At 38.1% G+C, this 27,450-nt stretch overlaps 1 gene segment (V, D, J or C); it reads left to right on the top strand.

The window, feature by feature from the left end:
* Nucleotides 1–744: 744 nt before the first annotated feature.
* LOC104873693 lies at nt 745–26,410 on the top strand. The segment is given in 8 exon segments: nt 745–828; nt 3,709–3,872; nt 10,729–10,759; nt 14,555–14,598; nt 14,650–14,658; nt 18,194–18,198; nt 23,918–24,229; nt 26,362–26,410. Coding segments are annotated over 8 exon segments (666 nt in total).
* The last annotated feature ends 1,040 nt before the right edge of the window (nt 26,411–27,450 follow it).

Here is a 27,450-nt window from a genome sequence, read left to right as displayed (position 1 = left end):
TAAATGCATCTTTGGAGAAAATCACTGAGAAGGTGCATGCAAAGTCTTTACCATAAGGCATACTAGAACATGAATTCTAGAATCTTGAAGGAAAACGGTGATATACGTATAAAAAGGGAGGTGTATGTAGGAGAAGTAGTCCGTCTCATTAAAAACACTGGTTCCAGCGTTAGACCTACTGGTGGAGACTGCTGCTGCATCACTTCCTGCCTGGCACTGAGGAGAATCGCCTGCTATGTCACAGACTTCCCATCTAAAAACGGGAGCGAGAGCAACAGCGGTCACTGGACAGTTACACTGGACAACGTGTTTGCTGCAGCTGTCAACTGCGCAGAAGGCTCACCATGAAGGCTGGCTTTAATAATTTGAGAAGTAGATAATATAAAATTAAAATGCCTCCTTTAAGTATTTACAACAATTAAGTAAAATTAAATTCTGCCTTGGTTCATGTCTTTGTTTAAAGCAATTAGAAAACAAAACAAAAAAATTACATGTCTGCAAGGCCATTTTTCTTTCTTTTTGCCTCTCAGCAACCTTGTTTTCAGTTTAAGGAATTTCCTTTCTTATGAGACTTGACATAAAAGTGAATTTATCTTTTACAGTAGAAGATGAAAAGAAAAGGCCAGGTACATTTTATAGGACTTTAGGTAGGTAGATAGCATGGGCTCCATCCATTACACACCCTCACCACCACACACACATGTGCGCGCGTGCACACACACACACACACACACCCTCCCTCGCATGCACACAACCCATGCACACAGCTACTGGACTCTCAAGGTCTGGGGGGAACCAACCCGCAGCAGTGGCAGTGCAGGGGAGCTGGTGAGTTCCAGCGTGGCTGTGGTAACTCCCTAGGCCGCAAAGAGCTTCCTGGTCGCACTGGCTCAGGCCATGGCCTCTGCTAGGGTCCCTCTTCTCCTCCCTTCCTTACCAGAACATACACCAGTGAGAGGAAGGAGTCTCTCCAGTGATGACCATGCCAGGGGTTTTCTGACCTAGAAGAAGGGCAGAAGGTCTCTTGCCTCCACCTCTTCAGCATTCAGCTTCCCAGTGTTGAACACCTAGAAATCATATTTATTTGAAACAAGGAAAATGGGGAAGCTGCCTTAGAAGAAAAACTCAGCCACCTGACCTAAACTCTTCCTCTCCTCTCTCCTGTGAAGGACCCACACCGGGCTGTGTCACAGCTGCGCCACAGAGACGGCCCAGAGCTTGACATGAGGTTGGGGAACCACCGTGAGGGGCTGAAGAGATCTGATGCAGCCTGGTTTCAGAGAAAAACTAAGTGGAAATAATGAAACACAAGTGAAGAAGCCTAGGAGAAGAAAACAGAGGGAAGGGCAGCTTCCTGACGTGGCAAATGAAATACAATACTAAGTACATTCGATTGATTCCCTTTAACCTACTCAGGTCACTACTTCCAAATAGACACCAAAGCATTTAACAGCAACACCTGGGGTGGGGTGGGATGGAAAAGTTGACTGGAGAGGGGAATCACTGAGGTGGCAGTAGTAAAAGTTTAATAATTACTAAAAATTACTGAAAATCAGGGGAAATTCTAGCTTTGCTCAGTTAATTAATGTGGATAAAATTCTGATAGAGTTATCGCTTTGAAATTCAAATGAGGCGTTTGAGGTATAAAGAGATGAAGAAGTTTGCCCAAGATGAGGCAGCTTCTAAGATACAGATATACAGGTAATAGCTACAGACATGAAAAATTTGATCAGAACATAAGGGGAATGAGTGGAATAATATGCTAAGCAGATAAATATACTGAAAGCCATGCTATTTTTCCATGCATCTTCAAATTAAAAATCTACAAGTTCACACAGAATAACGATAAGGGTTGCTAGTCTTGTTTACTTGATTGTGGATATGTTTAATTTGTCTTCATGCTGTTTCTCTAAGTTTCTTTATAAGCATCTTGTTTGAATCCATGAGTTTAATGGCTTCTTATTTTATTTTTCACTTGCATGTGTTTGTGAAAGACAATAGTTACATTCATCTTGGGAAACTGGTACGTGCACGTATTACATCTTGTCATTTTTATTCCTCATTGCCTCTCTGCCCTTCTTTCTTCCTCCATCCTCAGACTCCCTTCCATCTCCATAGAGGCTGCCTCCTCGTGTCCTATCATTTATTTCCCTCTTTAAATTGTTTATACTTTGGGTCTCTCGTATTAGAGAAACCATGTGATAGTTACCCCTCTGCTTCTGATTTATTTAGCTTAGCGCTATGGTGACAATTTTAATTTATCTTTGTGCTGTTACTCTGTTTCTCTATGAACATCTTTATCAGCATGCTCTACTTTACAGCCGCGTGAATTTGGAGCCCTTTCTGGTCTTTGTACCTCAGTATCCTCATCTATAAAGCACAAGTACAAGCATCCAATTACGTGGTGGTGGTGATGATTTAAAAAGTTGAAAAACATTTAGAAACAAAGCCTAACATATAGAACATCCTTATTAATATTTGATATTGTGTGGGTTGTACTTCTTAATACTGCAATATATAATAAGAGCATGCTGAGAAAAATAGCTGAGAGGCCTTTCCTTGGAAAGGAAAGCACCTTTGTGACTGCCTCACATTCATGCCGAGAACCCCCTGTGGACCACAGCCCCATCTTGACCTGTGAAGAGCTGCCCGCAGCCTGCTCCGAAGGCTCCATCCCCCAACCCACCTTGTCCTTCCTCTGCCTCTTCTGACCACGCCCTCCTGCCACTGCCTCAAGGAGTGAAGACACCAGCTCCTCACTTTTCTGCCTTCTCTTCGGGGACGCGGCCTACTGTTCAGGATGCCACTGCTGCAAGCTCACCGTCTTGTCTTTCTGGGCTTTTGAGTCACACGCTTCCCATTTCAGTACTGATGAGGAGCCAAAGTAATTAATTCCTCCATCACTTCTTTTTACATTCTCAGAAGTCCATTGTGAATGCTTCTCTTTTATTTGCAGTTGGACTTGGAGTGACAAAGCTGGAGCAGTCCCATGTGAGACTTAAAAGTCTCACTTCCACTCCACGGAGCACAAACAGCCCAAAAGGCCTTTGCAATGCTGGGCCCTAAAGCCCAATGAGGCTCCGTGAGCGCTATCGAGGAACGAGAAACCCAGGAAGGAACACACCAGGCTAGATGGTAAAAGACCTTTATTAGTCTGGCAAGATGGCGCTCTCAGAACCAAGTGGCTGGCTCAGAGAGGCGCCTAGCTCAGGGGCCGAGGTCCTCTTATAGGGAGTAAAAGAGGGGGTTAAAATTTTTGGGCTCACAGACAGGGGACAAAGGTCTGCCGACTTGAGCTGGTGGCCAGCAGTCACATGCTCAACAGTCACATATTGATGAGTGACAGATACCACCCATAGGATGTCTCAAAGGTCACCAAGACACTCCGGATGAGCAAATAGTTTGTCAATTAACTTGGGGCTCTATGTCTGGAGTCTCTGATTTACGGGTAGATTCATATCCGGACTTCAAACAATACAAGAGTGATACACATTCTTAGGCCAGGGCTGGAACAAAGGTTGGGGCTGTGGCTACAATGGGAGGGGTTCAGGACACTGTCTCCTAGGCCCTTTGCCATTTAGCAAGGGGTTGTAATTTAGGTCCCACACCCAGATATCTGTTTCCACAGAAGTAAAGAAAACTGTTGACATACATTGCAGGGTATGGAGCACCCGGTTTGAAACTAAACCCATTCATTGGTACTTGCAGAAAACAAATCAAGCTTTGGAGCATCTGATTCAAGTGAACTCACTAACAACCCCAGCTGGAGCAAAGAACAACAAAGTGTCAGCAAAGAAAGATCCCACAACTCTCTCCTCAACTCTTACCATACATTTAGCAGAAAAAGAAGATATGGCCATTTACTACTGTGCTGGGTGGGATGCACAGTGCCTGGATTGTGGAGAGGACCCACACAAGATCCCCTCTCTGGGCCTGTGCTAACCCACATCCTTCTGGACAGAGGAGCCCAGAGCCAGCTCCCCAACTGGCCTCCCAGCCTCAGGCCCGTCCTTGAGGCCATCATGGTTGCTGCTGTCACCCGAGTCCCAGCTGACCCCAGCATGTGGTTCCAGGTCTCCATCTGACACTACTTCTTACTGCGTTCCAGTCCCATCTGTGAACTGAGAGGACAGGGCTGTGCCATTGTCACCTCATCAGCATCTATTGATGCTGGGTAAGTGGCCTGGGGAAGCCTAAAGAGGGAGTCATGGTCTCCACTGTCACTACATACAATGAACACAGCACATGCAACCTCTGCGGAATAACTACCTCCGGTCCAGGGTACAACCAAAGACGTTGAAGCTTGGAGAACTGAAGCCTGGTGAACAACCCAAGACAGGAAATTATGCCCTTCCAACTGGGCTGTGGGACCACATTGAATAGTTTCAGGATTGTGGGTACGTGAGTTCTAGGATTTCTAGGGCACATGAGAGATGGCGCAGGTGCCATTTCTGTGGGAGGTGAGAGGATTCTTCCAGTGTGATGGCATCAGAATGGAATTGGCTGGAGCCATTGTCATTACTGGAATAACCTGTGATCCTGGCTATCATAATGAAAGAAGCTGGCCAGCCAAGAAGAGTTCATTGTGTGTGTGTGTGTGTGTGTGTGTGTGTGTGTTGCACGTGTGCATGTGTGTTCACGTGCATATGTATGTGAGAGAAAGAGGGGGGAGGGGAAGGAGGAGAAAGAGGAGGAAGAGAAGGAGAGCAAATGGGATACAGAGAGCTCCTCTAAGAGTTCCCAATTTTTTTCCTGCATCATCTCCTGTAACCCACGCTTCCTGTAAGGTCTGCTCTGTCATCCCTAACCAGCTCATCTGAATCAGGAGGTAAGAGAAGCACTAAGGGGTGGTTCAGGCCATTGTCCAAATCACACAGCTGGTACGTGGCTGGGAGTAGAGTGGGACCCAGGCTGTGGCTCTTCTCGGCTATTGCACTCAAGTGTTTCTTCATCACAGGGGACCAAGAACAATGCATTGCTCCCATCCCACAGATCATTAAGGGTGATATTCACATCATGTTTCTAAGGAGGGATTTGATATATATTCAAATGTAAAGTTAACTAAAAGAATAGATATGGAACCATATGTAAAGGCCATTTAAAATAAGAAACACAATGAGCCAAACACATTGTTATATAAATATGCAGAGAAAATACTAAGCACAATTGATGAGGGTTTCCGGTTTCTTCATTTTATTGTGCATTTGCTCAGATTTTCTTTAGTGAATATCTGTTACTTATCTGGCTTCCACAGTTCAACACAGTCACTGCTGTGTGACTTGGGATATTCCCTCTTTGTTCCATTCTTCTATTGTATCAGAGTAAGCTCTTAATGACCCCACTTCTCTGGATTGGTGAGTGCAAAAATTATTTAGTAGAAGAAGACATTCAAAACAGTGTTAGCAATGGATATTAGCTATAACATTAATTATCAAGGTCAGAAGTAAATTGTCTTTTACCAGAAGTAAAAATAAACATTACTTTAAAATATCCCTACCTTTTATACTGTGTGTGAGAAAGTTCCAAATTTGCTTCATTTAATACCGAAAGAGTCTCACAGAACAGTGATGAGGGATCCACAGAGAGACACCAGGTTAGAATTTGGAACTCTCCACCAGCATTTCAGGTCTCAGGCTGAAAGGTGAATGACAGGGAAAGAGACCAAATTTTTACTGCATTCAGATGGGGGAATACCATGCAGCCTGGTTATCCAGATTGTAAGGATTTATCAATAAAATTTAAAAATAGTGCAATACAATAAAAGCTTCATAAAGTACATAAAATCTTCAAATATTGATGCTTATTTTGATAGATGAATGTTTGAGAAAATAGAACAAAATTCTCCAGGAATTAAAAGAGATTACCTTGAGAGATATAGTGTTTGAATTTCTTCTACATATGTTTTATAATTTTATATTTCCTAAACAGGATACTATGATTTTGCTGCAAAAAGTATTTTAATAGAGCAGTTTTCCTTTTGTTGATAATAACAGTAATACTAGGAATGATAACATCATTGAAAAATCATTATATCTAATATCTGTTAATTTTTCTGTAATGTGATAATGTGAGCCTCTTAATACTTCTAAAAGTATGTACATAGGTGAGGTACAAATGCGCAAACTGAGGCCAAAATGCTCTAGGTTAAAGTGACAAAAGAGGGTGTTTAATTATCTTTAGTTCTTAAAAATAAGGTTTGCAGGGTTGGAGATTTAGTTCAGTGGCATTGCACCTGCCTCATAAGCACAAGGTCCTAAGTCCAATCCCTGGTACCAAAACACAAACAAACAAATAAAAAATAAAATAAAGTTTGCATAGATTAATGACCTGCGTCAGTGTATGCAATGAGCTAGCCAGAGGAAGCAAATATAAGGCCAAATATGCACATCCCACTCAAATACACATGTATGTAGTTAATATCAAGGAGTCCTATTTCTATTCATAACTGCAATGAAGACGTCAAGGACTGTGAATGTCACTTAACCCCTCTGCTGCTGACCTCATTTGCCAAATGGAAATTATCACAACACACACCTGAAAGGCCTGTTGAGAGGATGAAATAAGTTTAAAAGTAAGCATCTCGAAAAATTCCTCACAAGTAGTGAGTCCTCCATGGTTATTCAGTACTGTGTTACTTTTACAGCTGTCATTACATATGAAACATAACATTGACATAAGCACACCCTCCTTTGTGACATATGTTCATGAAATGATCCCATGGTCCAGGGTGAGTATAAGGTGATTTCCAACATTTATCAGTTTCCTACCTGCTATCAACTTCACTCTAGTTTCTCCTTATGAGGCATCATCCTGGTTATAAATGAATGTGAGTTTTCTCAGTCACCATCTGCTTGGTGTCACAATCTGCTTGGTGAGGGTCAATTTAAAGAACACAAAGGATTCTAGCATTGTGCATTGGGAATATTAAATAATATCAGGAAATATTTCCGTATCTGATTTTTAAAGTATTATGGAAAAATTAATCTCAGGCTTCTTACCAAAGATCTGCATCAACAGCATATCACAGAAAGGTAGCCACGGGGACAGAACATAGCAGGTGTATCTTCATAGTTCCAAAGCAATATTTCTCTGGAATAAAATTACAAGGGGAAAGGGTGAGTAAGTCATAGACCGATCCCTGCCCTACCCCAGATGAGCCTATGCATTCCAGGGATGTGTGTGCAATTAATCCACCAATCTGACCTGTCCAGTAGTGGTGGGGCAGGAAAGCCTATAACTGTTCCTCACTGCAGCAGATCATAAAGAATCCAAGAAATCACCTGACCCTCCATTTCTTCATATACTCCAGAACATCCCTGCACTCCTGCCACTGGTCTGAGGAAACATTCAAAATCTTTTTTCCAACTTTAAGTATTCATTATACTTATCTTGCTGCACATATATTCACAGCACTGGTACACTGCTTTTTAAGAATATGACAATAAAGCATTTCTTCTATTGTTTATTTAGTTTGGTAGTTTCTGTAATCCTCTGAAAGCAATACCCAACACCATACACTGTCATCTGAGATGAAGATCCTCTGTCTATACAGAGCTGGCATAGACCTGCAAACTGTCCCTGCCACACCATCTTTCCTGCTTTATCTACCCTACCCAGTGTGAAGCAGTTGAAGAAATACAGTCTGAATCTTGCAAATTTGGACTCAAGTCCCTGCTCAATTTGAATTCTGTAACTCTCAATTTCCTGTTTGATCACTAATGGTTATAAAAATTTATAGGATAAGTTGAGTTAGATGCATAGATGGTATCTCAAAGATGGTAAACCCTCTATTATGAATTTTCTTCCTTGCATACAAAGGAAACCTTTTGGTTCAGGGCTTCTTATCCTGAAACAGGGAGAAAGGAAATGGCAAAGAAATTTTGGAGTGGAGGGGAGTGTAATATTTCCCCAAGTGAAATTCTTCCAAGCACAGGTGCCTTTACACACTTCTGTTCTGAATATACAAACAAACATTATTTATTGGTCAAAAAGAAATATGGGCTCCACCAGTCATATTTGCCTTGGGTGCTGTAAAAATGAAGAAGTATTTGTAACACCTGTAAGGACAAGTCAAGCACCCATAGTGCAGAAGAAGTCCCATGGGACTAGAAGATCATCAAATTCAGAGCAAAGACATAGTAAAAGAGCTAAATAGAAGAGTCTCTTCAAAAGGTAACTGGGCCTGGCCACTTGCATTCAGTGCTCTTGCATTTTTACAAGCAGGTAAACAGTATTTTCCAATGATCCACTATGCTGATGGTAGTGAAACTGTGACATGTACACTGCAGTAGGAACGCAGAGCCCTCTCTGTCAGTCAAGTCATCCCAGCAGCAGAGCATCAAATAGCAGTTGCTTTTTAAAAAAGCGACAACCTCAATATTCAAGTTTAATTGCAGCATTGGCACTTTGTCATAAATAAGTGGGTTTTGGGTTTCAGTTTGGGGACTCAGTCTTTAAAAGTTTTGCCATCACTGCACTATACTATGCTCTATACTATATTATTTAAGGGCTGGAATTGTGAAATCAAAATCATGCCAAATTGTGAAGGTGAGATGTTTATATAAGTATATGGATGTGTTTATTTTGCTTAAGGCAATGTCTGCTAACATTTTTTATTGGAAGTCGCTGTAAGTTACATATAAGATTTCATTAAAACTCCTTCATTATGGGCCAGGGATTTAGCTCAGTGGTTCCATCACACAAGCATAAGATTCCGAGTTCAATCCCCAGTACTACTAGTACTACTACTACTAGTACTACTACTACTACTACTACTACTACTATTACTACTGCTACTACTACTATTAAAATCCTTCAGAATTTCAAGAATATAGAGCAAGGTGAAAAAGAAATGAATGCGTTACTATTTTGTTTGAAATAGTAATGGCAATGAAACCTTGAAATGAGCAATGACATAGATCTTCAGACCTTTTGATCATCTAATATTTTTGGTTGAATTTGTTTAGTAGTGAAAAATGTCATTGACAAGCTTCAGAAAGTGAGGCAAAACACTTAGTTCCATCCCTGTGTTATAACTCACTTGATACCCCTGTCTTTTATGCAGTTATTTATGTGTCCCTCTCCTGTTTGCAGTAGAATTCATCTGCTGCCACTAGTCATCTCAGGACTTAATGACTGGGATGTGTTTGTGTATTAAATACAGTCTGGTGAGAACTGAATTTACTGCTTTTTATACACACAGCTATGATGTTCCCATTCCTAAATAAAATGTGAATCCTCTGTACCTGAATTTTTGTATTAATGATTGTCTTAGTCACTTTCCCTGACACTGGAATAAGGAAATACCCAAAATCAACAAATTAAGGAGGAGAGGTTTATGTTGGCTCATATTTCTGAAATTTCATTCCATGTTCAAAAGGCTCAAAACCAGAAACCAATTGGTAGAAGAACCTGGGTGGAGGACAGCTGCTCACATCATGGCACTCAGGAAGCAGAGAAAGAAGGGGGATCCAGAGAGGAAGCTGTGCCCTTCCAGAGAGTGGCTTCAGTGATCCATCTCTAATCAGGCTGTACCTCTTAACTGCAAGTCAGCTGTAGCACTCTCATCTTTCAGTCACCTTCAAGAAACCCTGCCTCTGAGTGCATGAGGCTACTAATGGATGATTTATATCATACATCTGCCCCTGGGCCTCAAAAGAGCCATGCATATCTCTTTTTACAAAATGTGTTTAGTCAATCTCTAAGAGTCACCAAAGGCTTAACAGTTTTAGCATTGCTAAAAAGTCCAATTCCAAAGTCTCTTCTGAGACTCAATACAAACTCCTAGCTGTGCGTCCCTGTTTTTTTAAAAAATAAAAAGTTGGAGATTGGATAAAGAAGATGTGGTTTTTCTATAAAATGGAATACTACTCAGCCACAAAGAACGAGAAATTAGTCATTCATAGGAAAATGGATGCATATTGAGGATATACTATTAAGTGAAATAAATAAGTCACACATATGTAAATACTGAATAGTTTCTCTGGTGTGAAAATCTATAATGGTACATAAGATCCTAATGGTATAATTGACAATGTGACATATGAAGAAAAGGGCTAAAGGTGTAGGGGAAGTGTGAAGGGTAGGGGAAAGGAAATAAGGAAAAAGAAAAAAATGAGAAAATGAAAACAATGTAAATAAAGTATTTGTAAATAGGGAAGGGAGGAGGGAGTGAAGGGAGGGCAGGGGTAAGGGGAAAAAAATGAGAACCAAGACCTGTCATGTAAAGGTACAAGATCCCAATGATGAATGTGACTGTATTATATACCTAAAATGTACCAATAAACCCAGTGAGGAAAAAAAATTAAAAAATCAAATACTTCCAACATACAACAGAATGGGACAAATATTCCCATTCCAAAAAGGAGGAAGATGGAGATACAAAGGAATGGGATCAAAGAGATACTAAAACCAACTAAGCAAACTTTAACTTGTTGGTTCATGTCCAGTACCTAGGGCAGGTTGTGACAAGATGAAAACCCCAAAAGGCTTGGGTGTCACTGGCTTTATGGCACTGCCTGCAGCAGTCTTCTTGGCTTCTGTTTTGGGTCAGACTCCACTTACTGCCTGTGTCCTTTCTCAGCAGATGTCTATGTTCCTGGCTTCTACAACTTCCTGGGGTCTCCATTGTTCTTTTGGCTTCACTGTCTCAGGGGCACACTGCCTGACTTCCCAGCTGTTCTTCTGAAGTGAAGCCTCCCAGGACTTCACAACTCTTTGCATTCTGCATGCCTGTGAAACCAACACCACATGGATAAAAGTTTATCATTAGTTCCAGCCACAGCTAAGCCCACTCAAACCATGTCTGCAGAGACCTTCAAAGTGCCAAGATGGCTGCACTCTAATAAACTCTTTCCTAGTTGATCCTGTATGAATTAATTAGACTACCTAAAGCACTATCTTGAAATGAAGGCTTTACAGATTTGTATCCAGGGTGGAGGAGTTCATGTTGATTTCTGCATTACTAGCAAGGGATCTTTCCTATTGTCCTTATGCAAAGTACTTGGTTCCTTTTTATGCTAAACTTTTTAGCAACCAAGTTTACCTTGGCTAATATTTTACAGGCCCTATCCTCATAGGAGCTTCCTTTATGAGGACACTCAAAACCTTTCAAAAGGATATTTTGCTCCTGTTTTTCAGTGTAAACTCACAGCAGCAAGCAGTACTCACACTGTACCCTCAACATTGGGCTGCCTTGAAATTTTCTCCCCTAGATTAATTAGTCCAACTCCTTTGATCTCAGTCCCTTGCAATTCTCAGGAAATGAACAAAATGTAGACAAATTTTCTGCCAGAATATAACACACATTGACTGAAGTCCAACTGTTAATGAGGTCTTTGTTCTCAACTGAAATCTCCTAATCCTAGTTTTGCCTCTGTGCATTTTTATCAGCATTCTGATCTTCTGAGTTCTGACCAGGCTTTCTGTGAAATTTAGCTTACAGCCTTCTAGAATTTCTCTAACAGATATCTCTAAACCTTTTCAAACCTTCACAGCAATCAGTTCCAAAGGCTTGCAAATCATATGGTCACGTGACAGTCACAGCTATCACTCAACTTCTCTGATCCCAAATTCCTAGTCACTTTTGTTGCTGCTGGGACTCAATAGTCAGCATTAGCAAATTAAAGGAGAGGATTATTTTGGCTCATCTTTCAGAAATTTCAGTCCCTGTTGGTAGGCTCAAATATTGGTACACATGGTGAAAACGTCTGGGCAGAAGAAAGTTACTCACATCATGGTGGTCAGGAAGCAGAGAGAGAAGGGAAGAGCCAGGAGAGAGATATATCCTTTTAGGTCATGCCTGACCCAATTCTAACCAGGCACCACGTCCTAATATCAAGTCAATTGTAGGCCCCTATAATTTCCAAATGCCTTTTCTCTGACCACATCAGGTTCTCGGGGAACATTCTTGATTTAAATTATAACAGTGATAAAAGACAAGGAACCTTTTAAAAAATGCTCGACACCTTCCAGCCTATCCTAAACAAATTGTTTCATTTGAACTTTATGGAGTCCTGAGAAATGGGATTTCATCATCCCCATCTCACAAATAAGGTAACTAAATCTTTCAGAAGTGTGTGAAAGGAGCCAGGGATTTAGCTCAGTGGTTCTGTCGCCTGCCATGCAGTTTGATCACCCGTACCAAAAAAAGAGTGTGTCTACTCAAGGTCAGCCCACCAGGAACAGAAGTACTGGAACCCGATCTTTCTGATTTTAAGATCTTTTTCTTTTCTCTGAGCCTCCTATGATTAAAATTGTATTACTTTCATAAGAATCTTCTTAAAATTCTAACAAAGCTGTTAAGATCTATCTCAGCAGCCACCCTGTAGTCCTCATTATCACAGCAGCAAGATAGATCTTTGGTTGCTTCTACTTAACTTATGGTGACCACCTGTAAGACACATTTGTGTCCCTCAAATTGCTCCCCTGAGCAGCACACCTTCCTTTCCACTTACAGGTTTATCTTCTTAAAGCACAGGCCTATTCTCCCTATGGGCTTTGGTAACTCCTCTTTCTCTATTCTTTAGAAAACTTTTATTTGAAAATATTTTAAAAATTAAAATTCTCTATAATTTATTTCATAAAAAGTAATACATTGAGTGAAATTTCTTCTCCCCATTCCCACCCATAAAATCTTGCATGTTGCTTGTGGTGTACATGTCACTTTGTCACTGTCCTTTTAACTCTATTCTACTTGAGACCTCTTTCACATGGTAAGAGGTGGAGAGACATTTATATTTATCTCTTTCTAATAAATAATCATTATCTAAATTCAATTTTAAATAAGTTACCATTTCTCTACAATTTAAAACAGCTGCATCATGTTTTTAATATCCACATATACTGGGAACATATTTTCTGTAAGATTCTGATTTATCTATCTATATCATTATTCTTACATCACTATTATGTCAATAGCATTTAATAGGTTTTTAAATTTATGCAAAATACCTATTTTCTACTATTTTTATGTTTTTAATTTTAATTTTTATTAGTTTTTGTTTTCTGTACATTCTTTTTCCATTATATCATGTTTATGAATCTTTACATAGAATTATAGTCGGTCCATTGTGAACTTTCATACTCTACAACAGAAAAATACAATGTTATGTGTGTAACTGCAATCAATCCACATATGTATTTAAAAATCATTTGTTCTTTTATGGTAATATCTTTTTATTTTAGAATATTTTTCTCCATGCATTCAGGTTTTATTGTAGGTCTTTAGCAAAACTTTATTATGTGATCTTCCCTGAGATCTTATATTTTTTTTAAAATAGAATAAAGGATTTTATAATTCATCATTTTTTTCCATTTTGTTACATAAGCCTTTTATGGCTCTGGAAATACAGATAATCTGTAAGGCTTCTAATGATTCTCCTCCTAGTTTTGGAAAACAGGAAGGAAACAGTGTATAAAAAGGGATTGAATGTGTTTCATTTACATGTACCAAAGTGCAAAATGTAATCCACAGCTCCAAGTAACAAAAAGTAGAATTTTTCATTTGCGACATTTTCCAATCAATCAACTGATCAATCAATTAAAATTTGAAAAAACTTTCTGGACATAATTTTCATCTAGTCCTCTTGTCCTCTCCATTAGGCTGGTAGATGTGAATTGCTATGACTGGACAGTGTCCACAATCACCACATTCTTACCTTAATCCTTCAAGTGCAGAAGCTATGTCAGCTCTTGGAAATTTGGCGAGGATATCATATGTCTGGAGTGGGCATGGGAATTATCAAGACCTGTCCCCTTGAGGACTTGACTGGTTCCAGCCATTTTTCTCTGTTTCACGGTAAATAAGATAAGATTAAAAAAAGCTTCCAAGAACCTCCTCTCACCAAACTAGATTTCCCCCACATTCTCATTTAACAAAGAGCCTACAATTTCATGATAGACAGAATTCTATCATTTTATTCTTTTATTCCAGAAAAAAGTCACCAGAGAAGTTAATTATGTATTTGCTACTGCCCTGATAGTGCACCATGATGCTAAATTGTATATATGGACTTAATGGAAGTGAAGAGATGAGTTCATATTTCTTAACTGTGTTGGCACAGTTTGCATTTTCAATTATCAAAGAGCTTCCTCCGCTCAGAACAATATTCCCAAGTTGGTAAGAAGAGGCTTTGATGTTTATGAGAACAGGAAGCCTGTTCCTTTGATGTAGTCTCTAAGCAGTTTCAAACTAACAAAACACCTGAGGAAAAAAAGACTTTACCCTCTTAATACTTTTACTGGTAATTTAGCAAATAGTTGGTTGACCAGTTGGCCTGGCTTTCTTGACTCATTTTTTTCTGTTACATTTTCCATTTTCTTCAGCATAGTCTAATGATTATTGCCTCGTGAAATAACAGACAATTTAGGAGATCAACTTATAAGGAAACTTACAAACCAGTAGTTTCCACAAAAGCCATACTCAAGGAATTACAAAGGAACACCAGATCTCATTGCCATTACAAAGTTGTCAAACTGCAACATCTCATGAAGTTTGGAGGAGACAGATTTTTGGAGAAGCTATGACCAAGGTGACAGCCCAGGCTTGATCAAGATATTTGGAGAAGGAACTAAGCTCATTGTAATTCCCCCTACTAAGTAATATTTTTATAAATATTGCTAACCTAGCAATGAAAAGATGCTTTTTAGAAGAACACAGTTATGATCAACCTTATCTGCCCCTAACATATTTGTGGCCTGAGTCTACGAAAAGCAAATACTAATACACCTATTTTTTAAGTAGTTTCTTCCCTTCCCTGTCAGTGAGAAGATTGAAATTTTGCAGTCCGTACATACAAGGTAGACTTGGGCTAGAAATGAAAATGATTTGAGTTTCATACCTATAAGCCATTGATGTTATTTCTTTAGGACTGTTGTTGTGGAAAGTATTTTAGGGAGTGTTCTCAAAAGGGATTTTATTAATTGTCTCTTGTCATCTTTTGAGATATGACATAGGGCTACTTTTTCCAGATAAGACAGAATATATCTTTTTTGATTTAACTGCCAATAATTTGAAAAAAATTAAACCGTAAATGGCTGTAGAGTAGCAATGAATGCCACTTCTTATTTTTCCACCTCTGACTGGTTAGGCTGTGAACAGTCAAAATTTGTGCTACTGCACTCTGATTTTATTGCCTAAAGAAGGTTCAGTTTACTGGAATTTGCAAGTTTCACAAATCATTTCTGTTCAAGATTCAGAAAAATACTATTCCTGCTTTAAATCCTCATTTGCTCATTCATTCTCTCAGCACATGAGTTACTTGCAGGTTTTTTGTGTGTGCTGCATGTTGGAGATAAAAAGGTAGACAAGTCACAGGTTCAACACTATGAAGTTTCTAGTCCAATTGATAAGTTTACTCAACTTTGGTTTCCCTGGGGGTACAGTGTTCTTAGACATGTCCTTGTAAGAGAGGCAGGAGACCCTGGGTTCATGAGTTGTTTTTCTTTCTTAATATGCGCTGCAGTTATTGCTTGTGAAAATCCATATGCAAATTAGCATGACTAAAAAAATCATGGAAGTCGAATTGAATATGTGTTTATTAAATGCCCAACATAGAATTCTTAAGGTATGGCTAAAGAATGATGTTATGTTGATACCATTCCACTATATTTCATTTTTGTATTGGCATCAGTTCAACAGACTGGAAAGATTGAAGCTACTGAAGGAGCCCTAGCAGCACTAAGTTGCATTAGTCAGTAACAGAACTCAGAGCTGCCTTAACTTAATGAGATGACACAGCTGAAGAAATATGCACTGATTAGGGCCCTCTGAAGAGAAGCACAAGGTTAAAATTCAATATCCAGGAAACCACAAGGGAGTTTCCAATTCAGAAGGGACAGTCATTCAGCAAAGATTAGCTTAAGAGATGATCACTAAGAATTTTCATTCTGGGACAACTCAACTCTACTATCAATAGGAATTGTGTTCCAAGAGGATAAATCAATCCATATTCCCATACCTCCATTCATATGAATCCAAAAATACCCATGAAGCTTACTGAACACACATTTTAAATACTGAGTATATAATTATCATGGTTATGTTTGAAAATCAAAGGATTATTAATTAAACTATGATCTAGGGCTAAGATTGACTTTATACATAAAAACGCTTTAAAAGAGAAAATTTAGATGTTTCTGGAAAATTCATGAGATGGATAAAATCAGAGTTTCCCAGGTACATGACAGAAGAGAACAGATATAATTCAACCTTCCTGGGCAGAGTGGGCTAAGTCCTTACGTTCCTGATTATACACTGTAATGTGATTTTATGTGAATTTTTGTCTTTAACACCAAGGCAGCTAATTTACATGTTTCAATATAAACACTGAATAAATATTCCCATAAATTAAAATGAGAGAAAATGAAAGATTTTTAAACTAGTGACTAAAGACTGGGGAATTTAAAGATGAACATAAAGGGAGATTTTTATAAAAACTTTCTGTGTAATGATGGGTAACCACTGGCAATGAAATCAAAGTGTTTGGCCTGGCACAGGCTCATTGTTACAGGTACATTTTCTCTTAATTCTGCAATATGAAGCAGGGAAGAGAGACAGGAATGTGGGTGCCACAGGCTCTAGAAATAGCAAACAGAAAAAAATGAAAAGAAATCTTCTAAACTTGTCACTTGATCACAGAAGGATCAGTTATTTGATGATTTGGCCACAGGATGATTCATATCAAATTTAAAATATTTCTCTGTGATTATATTCAGGAATGACATACACTGCTATTCCTTTTTTTAAAAAACATTCAGTTTGAATGTCTTGTTCATTCCTCATTATTCTTAAAGATGTAGTTTTGGCTGGATTAGGAAGAACATCTCACAAAGATGGTTCTAGCTCACTGGATTCACTAAGATGGAAGTTTTTAGTGACTTTTCACAAAATTGATAAAACATTGAAAAAAATGTAAAGGATGGTACTTGTTGGTTTTCTTGGTGGTTGAGATTGTACGAAAAAATGAACATAACCTCCATCTCTTGCATCTTTTTGAGCTAGACCTCACAAACAATCAGGCTCTAAAGCCAAAAGATAAACATGCTGCAATGAACAAACCAGGGATTGTATATTTAAATTGCCTATTTCCAAAATCTACTTGAGAAGATAAATTAACTGGAAAGCTAATTTTTGCTCTTCTTTTTTCCAGTGGACCCAATTTAATTATCACAATCAAATTAAATAACTGTGCCACAGTCATAATTCCTAAATTCCCTGTGGAGTGATTTTTTTAGATGCAGACAGAAAAGGGGAAGAATGAAGCTTTGATTCTGGAACATGACTTCTGGGGTTACATTATTTTCCATGTATACATATTTCAGCAAGTAAATTTGGAGTCACCAATTATTACCCTATTAAAATGAAATAATTCTTGCTGATCAGAGAAAAACTGAGAAATACATAAGAATGAGTAAAAAATTAAGATGTATATTGAACTTGTAATCACCATTTTCTTGTATTTCCAGTCAGTCATTTTTTTATCTGTGAATTTTTTTGTTTTGTTTTTCAAGATTGGGATTATAGAATATAAAGATTCAGAGAGCTGGCTTCGTTTTACTTCACATGGTTTCATGAATATTTTTCTCAAATAATCATAATTTAACAAAGCAAGTTTTAAAAACTTCTGATTTCTTATTAATCTATACACAGAAGATTTTGAAATTTATCTGTACTGTATATGACAGCAATTAAGTAATGTTAATTATGGAATTACCCATTACAATGGCCAGTACTTAGTGAATAAATACCAATTTATTTTTCAGAATTCAAATCACAACCTATAGAGACCTATACAAATTTAAGAATATAGACCATCTAATCAATAGCCCACTTTAGAGCAAATGGTCAGTATTTCTTAAAATTCTCTTCATCTCTGAGAGTAATAGAAATGGCTTCTAAAAATAACTAGGTGATATGCATTTTCTCACATACTGTGTGCCTGAATAAAAAATAATTTATAATTTCCCATATCTATGTATTAAAATAATTTTTTAATTTCACAAGTTGAATATATAAAATTACAGATAAAACAGCTGTGCATTTATATTTATTTTTTACCAAGTTAAAATTATATCAACACAAAATAGCAGCTAAAAAATACCGCTATGTTTTCTTACCTTTCATTAGAAAATATGTCCAGGCTTCACCTACATCTTACACATACATCTACCTTACCACAACTTCCTAAGCTAGCTCAGGTCCAGGTTGAGAACTTTGTGTGTGGGTGCCACTGCATAATTCATTCCCCTAGAGAATTTTCCACTTACTCAATGAAAGGAAAGCATTTTCCATTCATTATTATTCTATTCATGTGTTAAGTATCTGCTGTAGAAACCTTAGTCTCAAGTAATAATCGCCAGATCCATATTAAACTTCTTTGCTTTTTATTCTTTTACCAGTGCTATTCCAAGATCAGCACTAAGTGAGTTTATTTTAGACTGATATCTTAACCGAGTCATAGTTTTAGACCGTATGACTAGAAAAGCATCTTCTCATTTGAAGCCTACACACAGGCTGTTCCACAGGCAACTCATGTATTCTGAGGGATAATTTGGGGACAGAAAGTCTTATGCTCTTATGCTCCTACCCTGTGGGTCTGTTTAAATCCAACATGCCAGCATGTCTGTCATTTTATCACAGAATTAGAGTTTGAACATAACCTCCATCTCTTGCATCTTTTTGAGCTAGACCTCACAAACAATCAGGCTCTAAAGCCAGAAGATAAACATGCTGCAATGAACAAACCAGGGATTGTATATTTAAATTGCCTATTTCCAAAATCTACTTGAGAAGATAAAAAAATACAATGCATAAGCACATTTAGACCACTAAATAAAAATAGAATCTGGAGAAGTCAGAAGAAAAGAGACGGAAAAAGACACATAATTATCTAGTACAAAGCCCAGGTGAGAAGTTTACTCTGAAATGTAAAAGAAAAGCTCCCTGGAGTATATATTATTATCTGATTAATAGAAGCATTCTAAAAATTTCAAATATAGTATCTTTCCTATTATAAAGTTAGAAAAGAAAAGGCTGTGAATGCATAAGTCCTTCAGGAGGAAATTGTAGTGTAGTGTGGACATTGCCTTCTACTTGGAGTTTTGGAAATTAAGGAAATGGAAATGGTCCTTAAATCCACTGCACAATGCCAGCCTCAGTGCTGTGGGCTTCCTAATATTTAATGTCATGCATAGATGGAGACCTCCACACACAGAGCCAGGCAGATAGCACTTGGTGACCCGGATGGCTTTGAGGACCAGGTCTTCTGCCATTTCTCTAGCTATTCTGCTTGGAAGGGCCAGGCTAGCAGTAGCAAGTTGAGCTTTACCATGAGCTCATAGAAAATTGTTTAGGCTGAACATTTCAGAAAAGCTTGGAGTTCACATGTGTTGTGCTGCCGAGCGGGAAAAGAGCCTTTTGTGATGTTAGCACAAGTGAACCATCTCAACACACTGCCCCATGTGCAGGTTTGAGCCAGGCTCCCTTCAATTGTCCAACAGCAGCAGGTGAGACAGGTGACAGCCTTCAGAAGCGCAGGAGTGTGCAAGGCAGGCTTCCTGTGATGATGGCTTGGGAATTCCAGGCATAAGAAAGAGTAGTACATGCACATGGAGGATGGAGAAACAACTCTTCCCAAGTACTTGCCATTGGTTTATTGTAGTCCCCAAATGCTGAATTTCTATGAGTAAATTCAGGGCTTGGGTCTATGGGATGAAAATATCATGCTGGAGCATAGTTGGGGCAAAAAGATTGCTAACACATATCAATGATGATAACTGCTATAATAATAACTTGCTTATTATAACTTACTATGACTCTATGGTATTTTTAATCAAGTTACTATTTCATATTTTGAATTATTTTGTTCTCTCTCAATGCTGATGCTAATGTTGAATTGATTTGCCTTATCATTGTTTTTTTTTTTTTTCTGTTGTTGTTTGTTGAGACAGGGTCTCACTATGTAGTTGAGACTGACCTGGAACTCACTATGTAGCCCCGGCTGGTCTCGAACTCACAGCAATCCTCCTGCCTCAGCCTCCTGAGTGCTGGGATTACAGGCATGCGCCACCACACCCAGCTATCTTCATTGTTTTGTGGGGAAAGAAATCACCAAAATTTTAGTCATTCGATATGCCCAGTCACAAAAATTGTTGAGTAAAATGAATGAGAACCAGTTTCCTGGTCTCCCCAGAATTCTAGGCACTAGGTTGCCTCTAGAATTTGAGGAACATGGGGATATTAAATTAGTCAAAAGCTTTTGATATGGATGGAATCACTGTGGGCATATTATAAGAAAGTCTTCGATTGGAGGAACAAAACTTACTGTCACAGGTAGGTGAAAACAATACAGCATTTTGAGGGCAGTAGAGAACAGGTGAGATGCAATTTTATTGAAATAATAATAACGATTTCCCCCCTAAAAAGATTTCATGTAGCAATCTGCAGAGAGATCATGATACAAATACTAAAAGAGAAAATATACAAGGTTGTGCAGATAAATATTCTAACTGGCTTGGGTTTTGCATATAAATAAGCGTTTATGAAGTGCTCACGTATAATCTACAGAACAATGTTACTGAAGCAGTTGGACCTGGGACAAGTTCATTGTTACAGATGAAGTCTGTGACAGACTCAGTAGAACTTGCCCTTTTCTCACTGTCAAACGTGTTCTAGAAGACTGGAGCTTTCAGGAAGTCAGACCTGGAGTCCTGGCTCCACACTTTTACTGCTTAGTGTATGCCCGCCATTGTCCTTTGGCCTCAGACTCCTAACCCTCACGCTGGAATAATAGCATTCATTAATCCTGCAAGGTTATAAGAGAATCCCATGAAGAGTGTCACTGAAGTGCTTGATACATTGCATAGCACATAATAGGTGCCCGAACAAGTTTTTGTCACTAGAATTTTTTTCGTTTTTGAGACAGGATCTTGCTTAATTCAGGCTGGCCTTTACCTCACTGTACAGCCTAGGCTGACCTCAAACTCTTGGCGATCCTCCTGCCTTGTTCAGTGAGGTTCTAGATCAAATGTAAAGGGAATATCTCTTGCACTTGGCAGAACTGTTTCTATCCCATAACATCTACAGAGCAGAAATTCTCCGGAGGATTCAGCCTTACTTTTGAGTGTCTAAATGGAAAGTTATCTTAACATCTAGTCACACAAGAACTTGAATCTGTAGACAATTGTTTTCCCTTTGTGAACTTATATATCACTCAGAAAGAAAAATCATGCTATATTATATAAACTGCATTTTCAAAAAATTCATTTTTGTTCTATGTGCTTTGAATACTAAGTCTTTACCTTAAGTTATAATGTTTGTAACATCAACATTTACTGGTAATAAAATTTATAACTAATAAATTTAGGCTTTTACCTATATTTACCTAAAAAGAACTATAAATCCATTTTGAAAATGTATGAAAAATAAAATCAATTAAATACAGTCCATAAATATGAAATACGTCTTAAATATTAAAACGATGCAATAATTTTATGACAGAAAAATAAAATATAGAAAACACTTTAAAATACAATATGTACATTTAATATACCTCCAACAGAAAACAAGAGATTTGGTAGGATTTGTATACAATTTACCTTGCTGCATTTTAAAATATAACAACTTAGGAAATTTAATTGAAAATGCGTCATTTTATTATTCAAAGGAATGCATATAAATGAATTGGATATGTTTTCTGATTGTTTTCAATAAATTAAATATATGGTAGCCATTCTGGATATTATTCAAATGAAATAGGATGACTGACACTTTACATATCATGAAAAATATTTCAACTATGGAAATCAAACTTAAAATATACATTTAAAAGTAATGTTTTAAGAGATCACATAATACAGGGGTCCAAAATATATTTACTAACTACAAATAATCAAGTACACTACTTATGCTTAGTTAACTGTTACATTGAGAAACTTATGGGAGTTCACGATTCATTTCATCCTCGAGAAAAGGAAACTTCAGAATCTAGCTGGAAGATAAGAGACAAGACAAAATGAAGGTTGTGCTACTGCACAGGAACTTTTCCAGTATATTGTTGGATTTTCCAGTTTCTTTATAATGAGTCACATGTATTACTATAAAGAAAAAGAAATTCTTAAGACAAACATTAGAGTTTTCAAATACATGGATGAGAAAATAAATTTATATGAATATAATGTGCAACTGAACATTAATCTTATCTTTTACAACTTGCTTTTTAAAGTATGAAGTTTTAGAGATATACAGTATCTTTCTATGTGCACTAAAAACAAGCTGTATGAGATGAAAATAAGCACATTATTACATAATTATATTTATATCATGTTAAAAATATTAATTTTATATGCTCACTGATTCTGTATGAAACTCAGGATTTTTGCTACAATGGGCAGAAATAATCAGAAATTCATTCCCTTTCCTTCTTATTCAAGAAATCCAATTCTTTAATTTTCATGGGAAATTAACTATTGAATGTTTATGTGTACTTGAAGCTAACCCAAACAAGAATATTGGCAAAACAGTCAAATTCCAATTGGAAATTCAATTAGAAAGAATTCCAATATTTATAATTTCAGGCCTTTCATTAAATGTAAACTGATAACCAGTAAAGAGACACTTGATAGGTCTTTGTAAACAGATGATTCTGTGTGCTTTATATTTTAGCATTCTGTTTGCATGGAACTGTGAAAACATACACATATATAAATTAGTAGTTGAAAATGAAGAGAATTCCTGAGCTCCATAAGGTTTAAATGAACTAATTTTGGAAGTGACAGTGTGATTCAAAATATAGATATGCAGTTATGTGTGACTTCTCTGCTTAATAAGTTCAACTCACATTAAAGCAACTATGAAATAAAAAACACACATCTAGTGAGTCCTTAGTGATGCTGCATTTCAAATGAAATACCAAAATAAAATGTGCTTTTGGTAAACATTTTTAAAAGCAAAGCAAAATTTGATAAACATATTACTTGAGTACATTAACATAGGAATATTTCTTAAAATAAGTAAACTTTTTAATAGAAGATGTTACTTTGTTTCTGAACTCAAGACATTGCAAATATGATGGAAGTGTACCTTTAAGTACTGCCAGATCCAGAATGCTGGAGTAGTTCATGATAGAGATTAACTAGGAGAACCTTCAGGAACTTCAGAAATGGATGTGAGACCCACATTGAAGCTTGGAGGTCAACTGGAAAGACTCTTACGTATGCACCAAAGTAGATACCCATTAAGAGAAGTCAGCAAATGTTATTACTAAAAAAATTAAAATCTTCCTTCTAACATTTATATCTATGAGAAATAAAATATTTAGGGTGCGTCCTGGAACAGAGTGAGTTGCATAGAATTGCAGACAGAACATGAGAACACGAGTTACTTGGCCAGAAAGCATAAATGACAAAAGAAAGGAAAGGAAAGGGAAATACCTTAGAAGGGACCTCAGATAGTCTCTGTAGAGAGATTATGAAGTGACCTGGTCTCCTCCCTGTCCCCTGACATATACTATGAAAACACAATCCATTGTGGGGGGAAAAAAAGATGGTGTAAAAAAATCAATGGATTCATGAATATTGGAAGCCTGCGTTTTGAAGTTCATAATCATACCCCATCTTGACATGTGGAGAAAGGACAAAGGCAAGGTGTTTGTTGTAGTCTATGCCATTTAATAGTGCTTATGTTGGCAACTTGTTTAACTTATTGATCTTCTTTTCTTGCCTATAAATTAAGAATAATAATCGATGTCATGCAACAGATGGTAGAAGAAAGGCCATGGTGGGCACTCCTGCTATGGCAGCTTATCTTCCTATTACTGGAACTAGTTACAGTACTTACAAACCACACAGGGTTTGTGTCTTTCTAATAATTCTCTTCACTGGTGTTCCATTTCCTCTGCAGACAATGTGTTCCACGAAGACGTTTCCCCCAAGCCCACTATGTTTCTTCCTTCAGTGGCTGAAACAAATATCTATAAGGCTGGGACATATCTTTGTCTCCTGGAGAAAATTTTCCCTGAAGATATTAAGGTGTTTTGGAAGGAAAAAGATACTGATAGGATTCTGGAATCCCAGCAGGGAGATGCGGTGAAGATTAACGACACCTACATAAAACTTAGCTGGTTAACTGTGGCTGGAGACTCACTGGCTAAAGAGCACAAACTTATTGTCCAACATGAGAATAATAAAGGAAGAGTTGATCAGAAGATTGTCTTTCCTCCAATAAAGAAAGGTATGTGTATATAAATGTAAATACAACTTTCCAGAAAACTTATTTGGAAGGGAATATCATCTATCAAGTGTTAATGAAAACAAATATATGAAGAGAGATCACAAAATACAGAAAAAGTTTAAATTTCAATAAAATTATTACATTAAAAGACACATTGCCATTAATCTCCCTTGAACACACTTACCTCATAGTTCTTGCCTCTTTCCAAAGCAAGATTGGAAATCTTGTTCTGTGAGTGTCTAGTTGCACTGTTGTGGCTGCTGGGATTCACTTTTCATGATCACTTTGACTCTGGGGAAGAGCCATATCTAGTAGATAAGGTGGGTGAAAACACATGGTAATGTTTTGATAATCCTGTCTTTCCACTGGATGGCACTTGGCAGGAGCATTGACCACGTTTTTGTGTCATAAATCTTAAAGACACTCACGAATGAAGACTTCCAGAACTGTTTCAGAAAGTGGGAAGAAGGATGGGATCAGTGTGCTCAAAGTGAAGGAGAGTACTGTAAGAGGGATTAATGTCAATATGTCTTTTACTATAATATGTTTTTCTTTAAACACCATATTTTTACCAGCCCGAGTAAATCTTTCCTAAATTGCACTACATTTAATTGTAGCGGAGTATTCTATTTTTTGAGCCTTATAAGAACCATAAAAATTTTTGTGTGATCTTAATATTTTGATATTAAAACTGAGACTGAGAAAATCTATGTGTACTTTTCTTTTTGTGTTCTCCAAAGCCTCTACCATTTTAATTATTTATTTTATGGGACTGTACCAGGGAATTTATGATACTCCTAGAATTGTTACATGGATTAAATGAAACAAATGACAGGAAAACACCTAACTGGCTACATGATGAATGCTAAAAAGGAGTTTCTAGTTTTGATGACTTTCCTTGACTTATGAGTGAGAACACTTATGCATCTTTCAGGAATTCCCTGCTCAGCAAGCAGTGCCACTGGTTTTAATATCACTATGTATGAAGTTTATCCAACAAACAGTTATAAAACAGCTCTTAGACAAAAGAGCCACATCCCAGCTCAAGAAAATATAGAATAGCATTTGCTGCTGCAGTTTGAGGTGTTCTTGTGTTTTTATTATTTTTATTCGTGCTTCACTATTGGTAAACTTTCATAATTTAAGCATGGGTGAGGCTAATGTTTAGGAACCTATTTCCCTTCTCCATGGGTATATTTACCTTGGTACGTGAAGGAGCACAAATACTTCCTGTACCACTAGCCTAGGCCAGCCCTGGGTGAATGTGGGTGAATAATCTAGGAGAGCCTAGTTACTTAGTATCCCACTGTGGCTGTGGCAGTGAAGCCTGGATACTGTTTTCCTGGTTACTTAGGCCCACATCTGGAAGGAATCTGTCTGATGCAGTGAGGTGCAGGTCTGCACAGCTAGGCAGAGGGCCTGGCAGTGATCCGCTGTGTTTCAGTGTCCCAAGCATTAATCATTAGTCCAGTGACTCCAGAGTGGCCTTGAGAAAGAATCACTTTATTAGCCTTTTCCCTGTGGCTGAGAAATCCTTCTGAACCTGTGGGTTTCACAAACAAATGAAAGTATGTAAGACCTTTGCCTGAACCATTCAGATTTCCAGATGCCATTTTATTCACTGGGATCCTTAGTTTCTGAAGGGACAAGTGAGGTCTCAACAGTTGTCTGGCTTTCTGTGGGCTGTGAGGAAGGGCAAATAAAGTAAAGTAGGTGAAATCTGGGGTTTTCAAAAATATAGCATGAATGCATTATTTATGTAAATGATTTATAATTATGTTACTACATATGTATAGTGTTTCCTAAAACAAACTAAAGTAAGATAACAAGAAGAGTTCCTATTTTCTGTTTCCTTTGATCGGAAGCCAAGTGCAAGATTAACATAAGCAATGAGCCTAAGTGTTCAACTATTCTTAGATATTTTCTTGTGATCAGGGGGAAATAATGCGTAGTAAGTCCTATGACAATTACTATACTGAAGTGAAGCTCCAATTTTATGATGTTTTACTTGGCTCTAGATTCTAAATCATGTATCTTTTGTGGGATTCTCAGGGCAACAAAGCCAAGGCCACTTTGGTTAGTATTCTCCAACAGCATCTTTGTAATGCTGCTTCTTAAATATTTCATAAAAGCTAAAATAGAAGCCTGAGCCGGATCCACCGCACAAAGGAGAACCACGCCTGCTCCCGACCCAGCCGCCATCCCTCAAGCGCTGGGAGGTAGGCGGGTCCCCGATCCACCGCGGGAAGGAGAACCACGCCTGCTCCCAACCCAGGTGCCATCGTTCAAGCGCCGGGAGGTAGGCCGGGCCCCGACCTACTGCAGGAAGGAGAACCACGCCTGCTCCTGACCCAGCAGCCATCGCTTGAGCCCCGGGAAGGTAGCCGCGCGGGCGCCCCTGAATCCCCATAACCCCCCCCACACACACACTCTCCGACTGTGCAAGTCTTTGGACCCACTCTGCAAAGACAGAGGTGGTCATCAAGGGTATTTTTCTGAGTTCCCAACTTTGAACATCTTTAAAGAAAGGGCGGCGAAACCTGTAATAGAACCTTGTGGAGTTCAACCATTCAGAAGGATGGGGAACTCAGTCTGGGCCTTGCGGCCTGAGGTCAGTCAGCGTCATGGGGTTCAGCAATCAGCTAACTGAGATCAGGGGTCTTGCATCCTCGCTCTGTCTGAGCCATTAAATGGTTAATATACTATATTGAAAAGTTTGTTCACTCCAGACATGTTCTGGACTGCTTCTTGATTTCAATTTTATTCAAATGATTTAAGGGTGATAGACTAGTGACTACCACAGGTGGTCTGTATCCAAGTTGTGCTTGATCTTAATGTGTTGCTGATTGTATCAGTTGGGGTAAAGCATTGCCATTGATTTGATGAACTGTTTTCTCTGATGTTATGAAGATGAGAATGTCCATGGGTCGTTAGAGACACAGAAGCTAGGGTGCAACTATATCAGGAAGATTTGGATGATAATCCAGAGATTAAACCAAGGACAGTCCGACAACAAAAATTAAAATGAGAAAACACTTAAGCAAGACACAAGGACAGACTTCCAGTTTGCCAATGGCAAACAGTAGGGCAAATGAGGATGAAAAGGCCGATAGTGAACCACCAGGACACCCTGAATTCAAAGCACAGGAAGTAACAAAACAGATCAATCAGGCTCTAGAAAAATTCAAAACAGAAATAATTTCCCAGATAACCATAGAGAT

The sequence above is a fragment of the Fukomys damarensis genome, unplaced genomic scaffold (genome assembly GCF_012274545.1).
Source record: "Fukomys damarensis isolate Sample0158 unplaced genomic scaffold, DMR_v1.0_HiC HiC_scaffold_17, whole genome shotgun sequence".
In the NCBI taxonomy this organism is placed as follows: Eukaryota; Metazoa; Chordata; class Mammalia; order Rodentia; family Bathyergidae; genus Fukomys; species Fukomys damarensis.
Note: the sequence above shows the minus strand (reverse complement) of the source record. Positions and strands in the feature narration are given on the sequence as shown.